This window comes from Gambusia affinis, linkage group LG03 (assembly GCF_019740435.1).
Source record: "Gambusia affinis linkage group LG03, SWU_Gaff_1.0, whole genome shotgun sequence".
NCBI classification, from domain to species: Eukaryota; Metazoa; Chordata; class Actinopteri; order Cyprinodontiformes; family Poeciliidae; genus Gambusia; species Gambusia affinis.
Genome location: NC_057870.1, coordinates 9,700,098 through 9,712,505, shown reverse-complemented (window position 1 = coordinate 9,712,505; position 12,408 = coordinate 9,700,098). Strand labels below are relative to the sequence as shown.

The window sequence follows — 12,408 nt, the reverse complement described above, 5'->3', positions numbered from 1 at the left end:
CAAATGTAGATTATTTTATCATTATTCTGTGTCTTAAGCCAACAAAGGGGAACACATAAATGTGACCTGGAAGCAAAAAAAAAAAAACAAAGCATATACATTGTGCAAATAAAAATCTAATAAATGTGCCTTTGGTGTTGTAACCCAGCTAACATGTGGAAGAAGGCGCCCTGGTCGAATGACGCTAAGACTGAATTTGTAGTTTCCATCTAAAAGTTATGTGTTGGAAAACTAACACATGCCAACAAATCCCTCTGAACACATCTGTTCCACTGTGAAACACGATGGTGGCCGTATCATGTTGGAGACGTGCTTTTTTCTCACAGAGAAAGAGTCAGACGTGAACGGAAGATGTGTAGAGCTGAATGCAGGACAAACAGGTTCCACTTATCATATGAAATAACAAAAGATGGAAAAAAAAATGTAAAAAAATGTTTGCCATTGTGACATTTCAAATTGTGTTAAAATTCAAGAGTTATGAGTAATTTTTCCAGTGTACAATAGCTGTTGTACATGCCTGGGTTTCTGATTGTGTGTCCATTCCCACATCTCTTATGTAATTCCCTCCAGTGGGAACTCAGAAACCAGAAAGTAAATCTACAGTGAATTGCTTAATCTAACACAGACTTAATGGGAGCCAGCCAGAGGACAGGAGGGTGTTTACTGAAAAAAAAAAATAAAAAGCATGAGAGCTTGTTTGAGCAGTCAAGACAGTGCTCTGCTTCAATGCTGCTGCTTTGAGGTGTAGAAAGCCTGATTGATCCCCGTCAGTAAGGTTTCTAATCAACAGAGAGCCATTGATTTTCTCTCCACGCACCCTATGAGATGCCCAAGACACCTGCTGGCAGCCAGCTGACAGACACTGCTAATCAACAGCTGACACACGCTGATGCCAGTTTGCCATGCCGGAGCCGGTAAGCTGCACATGGTAGCATAGAGATGCTGCATGCACAATGTGAGACCCAATGTTTTGTGAATCATATCTCATGCACGTGGTATGTCACAGATGGGTTCTCGGTAAGTAAGCCGGGGGTTGTTTTGTAACCAGCGTGCAGTGGGCAGGAAGACTTGCCGTATCCAAACATGCAAACACACACCTGAAAGAACAACAACACTGGTCATCGTCTTAACACGGGAGATATATTTTTCCAGTGATAAAAAAAAAGGCCTCTGTCACCGAGTGTCATTACAATCACCGCCGTGATCAGCAGAGTTTGTCTGGAGTGGCTTCTATCCGCAGGGAGAGAGAGCCTTAGTAAGCAGTTTCTCTGCTGGAGTCACATGATTTGAGCTCCCAGCCAGCTGTCCTCATCATGAATTCAGACAATGCAGAAGGTCGATGTAGGATTTCGGGGCAGAAGCATTTTGAACAAGGGGAGATGGGTGTAGAAACGACAAGATCTGCCAGAATAAGAAAACAGGTTGTTGGATTAAAGTCACAACTTCCAACGTGCACCTGTATCCATGGGCTAGGCGAGTTTGGATACACACACATTGGAATAGCAAAAGTGGGTCTACCATTTGGTTATTCAGTTAAAGTAAAAAAAAAAAAAAAAGTATACATAAAGTAAACGGGACATCTGTTCGCTAGATATTAATCCTTAAATCCAAATGATGGATTCATGTTGCAACAGAAGAACCAAAAAAAGAGTCAAATCTTTGGCCCTATTGGTTAGAGTGGAGGGAGACTGACCATGCCGCCATTTTGACCTCTTCAAAGAATCTGATCAAACTTCACTCTCCCTCTTCTATAGTATGAAATGAAATGTTGCTGGATAATAATATCAATGTCAATACACTGCGCTAATGACTACATATTTGTCCACATAAGTCAAAAATAGCCCTTCACCTGCTAAATAGCTGGCATTAGCTAGTGCTATCCATAGACAAAATTCAGACTTTGACCAATGAATCGGCTATACAGCCAATATTGCTTCACAATTAAAAATTTTAATTAAATAAAATGTATTTCTTTTAAAATTATTATTATTTTTATCTAATATAGAACTGTTTTGTAAAGTAAATTTGTCACATGTAAGTGAAAGAGCTGTATTATTTCTTGCTGCTATTGCATATTTTATATTCTAAAAGCTACAGAGTTAGCTCTTTCAAACTCCAAAACTGAATTTCTGCTGCCTATGTGTGTTACAGCAGAGGCAGCTAAGTAGCATGCTAGTGACACTAATTGAACTGATGGCTGTCATTAAATTTGGAAGGAAAAGAGGTGAGCGCTTACAAGCCTGAGAGCAGCACCTGACAGCAACATGTGGTGTGCTTTGCTGCAGGAGGGACTGGTGCACTCTACTAAATAGATGGCCTCATAAGGAAAGGACATTATTTGAAAGCTTTGAAAGAATATCATTCGAGTATCTGTAGACATCAAAAAGGAAAAGCAAATTGGTTTTTCCATGTGAACATTGACCCTAAGGGTAATGGCAAAATAGCTAGGTGAATTGAAGGCAAAAAGTTTATATTTTGAAGAAGCACTTTGGTCCGAGTTGAAGAGATGAGTGAGCAAGGAGACCTGCCGCTTTAACAATAGTAGGCTGCTGTAGGATTTTTGAAGTCTTCATTCATAGCAAACATGTTGAATATGTTGAAAGAAAAACGAAGAAATAGTTCCTCTTAATTTTCCAAAATTATTTTGTAGAGGAACCCAAAGGTGTAAAATTATGTCCTTGTTTTCTGTAGGTGGGATGTCATTATTAATATTTTATCCAGAGCTGAGTTGGAAAAATTACTGGATCTGTTTTATTTTTCACCTTGCAGTTTTTAGAGTGCATTTATTTTCTCTCTATATATATAAACATCTTGGCACAGGACAGGTTTTCTCTACCTCTTGCTCAAGAGTGTGGGAGGGACATCAGCAATAGTCAGTCAAGTGAGAAAATCTGCAGATAACTAGTTTACTGTAAAAATATCTGGGACTGAGGGGAGCCAGAGTTGCATTTTCTCATAGTGGACAGCTCCAACGCGAATCTACCATAGCAAAATGCACAAAAAAATTTAAATAAAAATAATACCCCCGGAAATGCCCATAAAATCTCAGCAGAGACCGCATTGCTGCTTTGCTCCGACGCCCAGATCGTCCTCTCACAACAAACCCCCCTCCGCTCTTCCTCCCTCCCGCCCGCTAAAAACACGCACAGCCACGCCCCCAGAGGCACGAGCACAGGCGCAAGCTGTGACACACCTCCTCCTCCATCACACACCAACACAGAGATACCAGCGAGAGGGTAGAGCTGGGTGATGCAGATAACATCATGAAGGACGAGTGCTCGGCTACGGGAGAATAGCAGCAGGTGCGATAAGGCTGAGGCTTCAACTAGCGGAGAAATAACAGGCTGCGGCTCTTCATTATCATGTCCACCGTATCCGATCAGCAGCTCACCGCCGACACGGTAAGGCCTTTCGGTACCTCTTCTAAATGTACAAACTTTTTTTTTTTTTTTTTTTGCTTTTCCGCTTTTTTTCCGAAACCGATTTCATTTCGAGCTCAAAGGCGTCCGACCAGGGACAAGGCAGGATGCGGACGGCCCTGTGCGCCATTGCCGCAGCTCTAAAATTAAAGGGGCGTAATAGAGCGTTAAAGCAAGTCCTCCCAAGGCAGAATGCGCCCGACGGGCCTGTGGGATCTGCATTAGATTTATCACTGCCTGCAAAACCCAACTAAAGGACAGAAAAGACTACTCTATTCCAATCTGCTTATAAACAAGATTGGGATATAAAAAATAAAAAAAAATTCTGTGACATTCTTTATGGTTACTTGCATGCCACAGATTGCCCTCAGCATCAGTTTAATGGCGATGCCCACTAATTATTAGTCAGTTTTATTTTCAGACAGATTTGTGCAACTGCAGGGGGGCTGAATGGTTTCCTTGCTGTGGGCTGTAGCCATGGAGACAGTATGTGGCATGTGGCTTTAAACTGTTAGAAAGTGCAGTGTTCCTGCTGAAAAGGAGCTTTGAGGCAGGGGACTGAACAGAGGAAGGAATGCACATATTTACCTTGTCAAGATGAAAGTTATGGAATTATGAAATAATCTGATGTGGGTTGTGATCGTGAACTAATTCCAAAATCCCCATCACATTTTTATCGCATATATAATCAGTTTTATTTTAATAAAATTTTGACTTAGAAGTCGACGATTTCAATCCAGATGAGACCACAATGGACTATTACACATGGTTTTTGTTGTTTTGTTGTTAGAAGAGTGCAACCTAAAACATTCAAGTTGATTTAGGCACACGCTTTACTCTACAGCTATTGGGTCAAGCCTAATTTGTGTGTAAGTGATTTAAGTAGAAAAGCATTTCCCAAATTAGTACAATTTAAATGAGCATAATAATACATGTGCACCTTGACTAACGATGTAGTTTTGTGCGTAGAGGTTGGTTGTAAACAGACGTGATATTAAGGTGAGCTGCAGAGACATGATGGGGAGATGGCTGGTCACCCCTCTCATCATGATGAACAGATGGTAACACACGGTTGGCTTGTGGGTGAGTGCCAACTAGAAAGTCCATGTTTGTGTTAGACACACAAAAGCCCCTTTTTGGAACGTTTTGTCCCCAGTGTACTTATTAGACCTAAGATTAAAATAATAATAATAATAAAACAAATTTAGTAAGAGATTATTTAGCGTTTATCTATTTGCAACATTTTATGTCTTTGCATAGTCAAGACAGGTTGCAATATTCCAATCAATTGTATATGACTGATTTCTCATATATGTCAGATCTGAATTCATTGTTGGCTCAGACATCCCGCTGAGGTCACCGATCCATCCACAGAATCCTGCAGGATGTATTTTGACCAATTTTACTCTCAAAGTTTAAGCTAAAATAAATATTGTACACTGCAAAATAAATAGATAAATAAATAAATAGAAATCAATGGATTTCAAAGTAGTATCCCATAAAGCACAACAGTAACATTTTGAAAAGCAAAAAACCATAAGACTGTCTGAATGCCAAACTTACCGTTGTCATAACTTGTTACAATTATAATTTTTAATGTAAAAACAAAAAACTAATGTATATAAAACAAAGGAACATGTTATATTTAGCGCATAGTTAAATAAACCACAGAGCAATCCCATAAATTAATAAAAAAATATTGTTATATATATTAATTCATGGAAGCAGGCTGTTAGTAGACAGTCTGTAGCTACAGAGAAGCACTGTGCTTTGTAGCATCACTTTCTTCTTAAATATTTTAGCATTGAGAAAAGGAGAAAGATGTTAGGTATTTGTTATGATGGAAGGTATCTTAAATTATTGAAGTATTAAAAACTGAGGCGCAAACTGCGGCAAACAATGAGAGCTCAAACAGACAACAGGAAGGCTAACTGTAAAGTAGCTAGCAATTCCCATGGACCATGAAAATTGAAAATATGGCAACCTACGTGAAGACTTTGACACACTGTACAAATGCAGACCCATTTGATAAATTGAAATACTACTCAAAAGTTAATTTATTTCATTAACTCCGTTCACTAAGTGAAATATAGCATACTATTTAATTACTCACAGACTAATGTTTTCAAGTTTGTTACTATAACAATTATCACCTCAAATTTAACATTAGAACATTGCATCAGTCCAAAAATAACAGTTTTTAAATTCACTAATGTGGACTAAGTGAAAAAATATGTTTAATACTTAATTAAAGATTGTTATTTTCAAAAGGTATTTTTAATCTAACAAAATTAGCCTCATCAGAACACATATTCCAGTCTATTATATATGACTGTATTCAATCTAGAAAGAACACAGTAAGGCAGATGTTAAACTTAGCCACGCTTACGGTCCTAACAGTTTTAGCTGCTAAATAAAAATAGGGTTGCATGACGTACTAAGTCAGCCATCATCACAATCTGTCCTAAAGTGCACTTGGTAGATCGTGGTATTTTATTAAGTGGTGCAAGAAAATCTGGTCGCTAAAAATATGTTTGGCAGCTTGGAGAATTGTTCACTATTTTTTCGTTTTCACACCTTTTATAGATCTCAGTTATGATCTAAATCCTAAGGTTCGGATAGAGCAGCGGTGAGATTAGGGTGATGGAAAAGAAAGAGTGGCAAATAAGTGTGTTGATGCCAATCAATACTAACATTGCAGTATTAAAAAATAATATCAAAATGCCATGTTTTCTTTGGAACCCTCATAAAAATTAATCCTTGTTCTATGTTCATCCTGCTAAATAGTACAATACTATTTCATTCAGCTGTTAAGTGAATTCTCTTAATCACCTTGTCATGAATAATTAATGACCAGTTGTTGCAGAGAAGTTTGTTATGGAGGGGCTGGATGTAGTGGCTTCAACTCAATAAAGCTAAGGAGTTGACAGCAGCAGAATATTTAAACTACTGTTAAGTTTTAAAGTCCTTTGACCCTTGCTCCCCTACTTAGCCTCGGCAGTCTGTAAACAGATTTACCAGCTCTGTAGTTAAATGTTGAAATGCATGAAATGATCCTTCTGAGGCATATTATGTAATTATCAATCTCGCCAGTATTAATATAACTGAACGCAGGGCTGGCAGTGCCGGTTTTCATCAGAACAAAAAGAGCATTCAATTTTTAAATAAAAGCATTGAAAAGTTTGCTAATGACAGATATTACACTGTGATATTGGGATTGATTACAACTCAACAATCCTGGATTGGAGCAATAATATGGAATTAGGATAGTGTATAAGTTAAACCAAAAAGCCCACATGAAATAACAAATCTCTTTGTTTTATCATAAATTAAACCTGAGCTGAAGTTCTTTTGTTGTTTTTGGCAACAATGCATCTGGGCAGCATCAGTAAAATCTATTTTTGGATCAAATTGCACATAAATGCCAATTTGTTGTGTGTACTGCCATGTATACATATTTTTTTCCATTTCTTTCTCTAACTTAGTTACTAAAGAATGATTACTTATATCCTATTTTAGAATTGTTTCTTGTCTAAAAAAATTTATATGCTTGATTACTCTTTTATGTTAATTGTTAACACAAGTCTTAAGAGGTAAATGATTGCTACTTTGTTTACATACTGTGATGCGGGATTCTTGCCATGGCAACTATACAGAGTAACAGAGTATCTAACTATTTACTTAGAGGAACCTTTGCTGGTGTCAGTTGTTGTCCCTGAGTAATACTTACTTAAAGCACTGGGTTTCCATTACATATCTGTTTGTGGCTTCTAGGAAAAATAGAAATATGATGAAAAATGCATTTCTTTTGTCGCTCTGTCTCTTCCTTAGGCAGTCTTGATCCTAAATGGAACTGACAGGAGAGCGGTGAAGTTTCTTCAAGATGACCAGAACGCATCCCCCTGAGATACTGGCGTCAAATTTGTACCAGGACATCACACTAGGAGACATTACTGGTCACTCCGTTTCTCTCCATTCCTCAAAGCAATGTGACTTGAAAATGCTCGATAAATCGGAGATAATTAATAAAAGACACTGCCGTAGTTTCGACTTCATTGAATCCCTGGATGACCCACAGTCCTTCTCCTCAATGGAGCAACACTACAATAGGCCCGAAAATCAGCCATTAAACAAAGATCTCTGGAATGGACTGGATCAGCCAGGCCATCTTCGATTTTCATCTCCTGACCTTTTTAATGCCAAGCAGTTCCAGCAGCAAGCTACCGAAGACAAAACAAGTTATCTTACGTGGTCAGAGTCCAAAAAAAGGTCAAGGTCTAAAAGTGCCCCTAGACTAAAGGCTACCCTCACCCCTGTCCCCATCTCTGTATCTCCACCACAAGCCAGGAATGGGAGGGATGGATCTCAGGGTGTTTCTGATTCCATGAGGACTGCTGAAACCCAACGAGAATCCACTAGCAGGCCTTTCTTGAATGAGGTGCATCCTATTAAACTACAGCCACACACGCCCCTCTATGTCTCAGACTGTTTTGAGCAGGATAAAACTGAAAAACCTGCTGTAAGCCCTCATGTCAGGTGCCGTGTGGACATCAAACCAGATGCTGCCGTACTGGAGCACACATCAAGGCAGATTCCCAACACACATGGTGAACATCTTTGGCAAAGGTACTCACAGGCCAGTAGCAGGTCTGGTTTATATGTCCCACGGCACATTGCCTCTTCTCCAACACCAACTCCAAGCGAATGCTATAGTGGAGATTTTAGACAAGGATATCTCTATACCACCAGCATGTCTCCTATCTCTTACCAGCATCTAGACACACACCGGATGCCGTCACCAACAACACCATATCTGAGCCAAGAACACAGAGCGTATTCTAATCCTAACATACCAACAAAGTTTTTCTATACAGAGGATGCTGTCCGGTATCCACTTCACCCCTACGCTAGGACGTATTTCCAGGATGATCGGTCCAGCCTAACCAGTTTTGGTAGTACAACTCCAAGTCAGTATGATCCAAGGACTCGATGGGTGCATACACTTCCTGTGAGGTCATACTATACCGACCACCTTGCCAACAGAGAGGCAGCTCACTCTGTATATAACAGACCTTACTCCACAAGTGAGAGAGGTTCATATTTTTCTCAAACTCCACTTTCTAGAGGTTGCTATGGGGAAGACAGTCGGTTCACACCATACAATATGAGTAGTTCAAGATCATTTTATTCTAAACCGTTCTCCTCTCCTGAAGAGCAGTACTTTCCACCCAGGCTCTATAACACAGAGGGTTATAGACGCCCTCGAATGTCTCAGGCCTTTTCAGATGACTGGTATCGCTCTAGTATTTCTGGTTTCTCCAGCCACTCATCGCAGAACACACCACCAAGAGTGAGACAAGACCTCAGCATTCCTCCATGGTTTACTAACAGCTACACAGAGGCCAGTCGACTTGGAGCAGATGTCAAAAACCACTCTAAGTCTTGGGACAACATCATCTGTCCACGGCATGAACGAGAGCAAACTGTGCCGCGTGGACGTAGCTATGAGAATCTCTTTCACCAAGCAAGGCAAGGAACAACCTCTGATGTTACAGCTAAGCCGGTCATACTTAACCTTTCGAGTTCACCAAGGCGCTATGCTGCGCTATCTTTATCAGAGAACTCCTTGGAGAGGAATTCAAACAAACCATGGAGAAATTCTAAGAGTGCAAACTGGTTTGTTACTCCAGAGATCACCATAACAGACAATGACCTATGTGCAGGAAATGCCAGGCGTCGCGATGTCCATTCTGTCAGCTGGGATACTACTGATGGTGATAAGGCATCAACTCAGAGGCTACTTAATGAAAAGAAGCAATCCAACACAGAGACAGAAAACACCAAAGAAAGGAAACATAATAACTTCTCCCTCCAGCAGAGTTTGGAACAACTGGATGAACTCTTAGCTGATTTGGTGGTTGACTACAAACCCCCAACAAGCAAAAAGTCCAGTGAAAATCTTTTAGACCAGTTAAAACAACTGATCACTGAAGACAATGACAAAAACACAGAATCCCCGGGACTCGAAAACTTAGAATGCCTCAGCACACAGCTTCCATCCTCTAAATCCAGCCCAGACACATTGAAAGATCCTGATAGTGGGTGTGATGCTTTCCAAAGGAGCGCAGAAGAATGTTCTCCAGACCACAGCACAGACGAAGATGATATTATGACATGTGCTAATAAGAAGTGCAATCGGATTGAGAGCATGTTCAATGCTTGCTTGTACTTCAAGTCCTGTCACAGTTGCTATACCTTTTACTGCTCAAGAAATTGTCGCAGGGATGACTGGGAGATCCATAAAGAGACATGTCTCTATGGTCGTGTCAGCAGTGTGTGTCGGCATACCCTTAAGTTCTGCAGAGAGAATTCAGAAATCCACAAGGCCTTCTCACGCATTGCTAAAGCAGGCTACCTCTCCAGAGGGAGAGGGGTTCTCTTTTTGGGTTTTGCAAATCCAGAGACTGCAGAGAACTTCTTGCAAGTTGGACTGGAAAGCCTTCTCATGTCTCCTACATATTTGTCTCTTAGAGAGCTGGATGGATTTAAGGACAACCTAGGAGAATATTGCAAGGAATTGCAGCAGGCAGGCAATGAATATGACCCCAATGAATGTTTCCTTCTGAATGTATCAGTAGCTGTTGGTGAACTAGTGCCTAACAGACCTTCACCAAGGATCCCAGCACCAACAGTTAGAAAATATGCAAAGGTGTCTTTGGCCTCCTCGAGTCCAGACAAAAAAGTGCTCAAGAAGGATGATGAAATGGAAACTCTCATTCTCACACCACCTCCAGGCACACCCGACATTGACAAAGAAGGGGAGGAGGGAAGGAAAGCGAGGGAGGTGTGCTTCGTCAACATCCAGCGTGAACTCAGGACCAGGGGAGTCTTCCTCCGTCATGAGTACCCCAAAATCTATAATCAGCTGTGCGAGTTTGTGGAGAGTAACAAAAGGTTCACTCCCACAACAATTTACCCGATAGACAAGAGAACAGGGAAGCAGTTCATGTGCATGATCATGGCGGCATCTGAGCCCAGAACACTTGACTGGTTGGGTACTCCTCATCTTTTAGATGATATTATATAGCATAGCACTTAATAGTAACAATAATGATGTCAGCAGCACTAATTGTATTTACTGTTAATTCATATGGTGGTTTGGAAAATTGAACAACTGTATATGTATAAATATGTGACTTAACTTACTCATTTTCTCACCCTCTCTTAGGTTTGTCTGTTCCCAAACTCTCCCTCAATTCAAAGACAAAACAAATGCACTTTTAAAGGTTTACCTGTGTTGGCTTGTTTCGATCATGATGCACTCAGAAGAACTTATAGCCTGCATGTAGACTAGGCTTAAACCCAGTTATTCAGGTGTTTTAAAGTGTAGAAAAACAATATATCAAGCACATATTATTCAGGGAGTGCACATCCATTCACTCCATGTTGTAGTAAAGCCAGCCCATACCATATTGCAATGGTAATTTCATTTTCACTATCAAATGTTATATCAGAAATTTAAATGCCATATTGCAGTGGTTGTAATATTACAACTGTTCGTATTCAAGTATTTTCTTGGTATGGTTATGTAGATATTATTTAGCAACACTTTATTCATTGATGTTTCATAGACAAAGAAGTACAATCAAACCATCTATTTTTTTTTTTTTTTTGCCAGTCTGACTAAGCATTCTAGTTGGAGCTTATCTAATTTAATACTAATGCTTGATGTCATTCTTGTAAAAAATTGCTTAGTATGAAAGTGGCCTTCAGTTAAGAACAAACAAATGCATTTGACACAGAGCAATGTATGGGATAGGTATTTCTAAAGTATTGAGAGCTTTAGATATAGGTTGTTTAACTAGAACTGTACATAGATAACTATTTTGCTCAAAGCATGTTATTTATATTTAAGTATTTTAAATTGCTTTTGCTTATAAGTGAATTTATTATGTTGACAACAGCTGCTGCTTAAAAATGCAAGAGGTATATCACACAGTATTTACTGGATATTGGATCATTTGAACATCTTGACCTAGAGACCTCATTGAAACTATTACCACCACACATCCTGAATTTAACCATATGCAATGAAAGAGCAACCTTGATTTGTAAAATCCTATTTTACTATAAAAAAACGAATAATTCCTTTAAATTAAGAGTTGTTTGCACTAAGACATGAATCCTAAAATGATAGTGTTCTTAACAAAGCTCCAGCATTGAACTTAGCCTGCTTTAATTGCCCTTGTTCACTAAGCTAAGGTTGCTCTTTTACTGGATTATATATCTTTGTGCAAGAGCTCTCTTCAAGTTTCTATTTTGTGATGTTTCTAACCTCTGTATAAATATATAATAAATGGATTTTAACAAGTGGCCAAGTGTGAAATATTTTAATTTAGTTTAGATTTAATGCAGTTCCATTTAACAACAACACCATTTTAAATGCTCAACCGAGATTTCAGCTGCCTGAACAAACGTCAAACTTGAACAGATATTTTTAAAGAAACTTAAATTAAATATTTTATGCATATTGAATCCAATGTTGTTAGTCCTTTAAGTCTTTCAATTGAATGTGAGATACATGTTAGTATAGCATTATTGGGCAGATAAAGTAAGGTTGGGGATTGTTAACATGTTAGCTAAGTAGCTGTGCTCCAAATCTTATTTTTAATAACTTTTTCTGGAGGATTTAGTTCCAGTTATCAGCATAGTGACTTGTTTAATCAATGTTTTTGCACAAAATGTGAGTGAGCATCAAATCTTTGCTGTTCTTGGTGTGTGTTGTACAGTGTTGCTTATTCAAGGGCTCTGTGACATTTCTGTTGTTAGAGCACAACCAAGTGGAGGAAAACACTTACTACTTCCACTAACATTTTCAATAACCTGCACAAACTTATGGAGGCCCAAAACTCCATATTGAACAACCTCTACTAGTGAACTTTGAGTTCCTTTAATGTTTGAATAAATATATCGGGGGAATGCAGGTATT

The 12,408-nt window shown here is 39.2% G+C and overlaps 1 protein-coding gene across 1 annotated transcript; it reads left to right on the top strand.

Moving 5' to 3' along the window:
* The first annotated feature begins 3,174 nt into the window (after positions 1 to 3,174).
* On the top strand, positions 3,175 to 11,786 carry unm_hu7912 (un-named hu7912). Its single transcript, XM_044110814.1, has 2 exons — positions 3,175 to 3,401; positions 7,251 to 11,786. The coding sequence occupies exon 2, from the start codon at positions 7,303 to 7,305 to the stop codon at positions 10,504 to 10,506; it is 3,204 nt and encodes a 1,067-aa protein (XP_043966749.1). The 5' UTR covers positions 3,175 to 3,401; positions 7,251 to 7,302; the 3' UTR covers positions 10,507 to 11,786.
* The last annotated feature ends 622 nt before the right edge of the window (positions 11,787 to 12,408 follow it).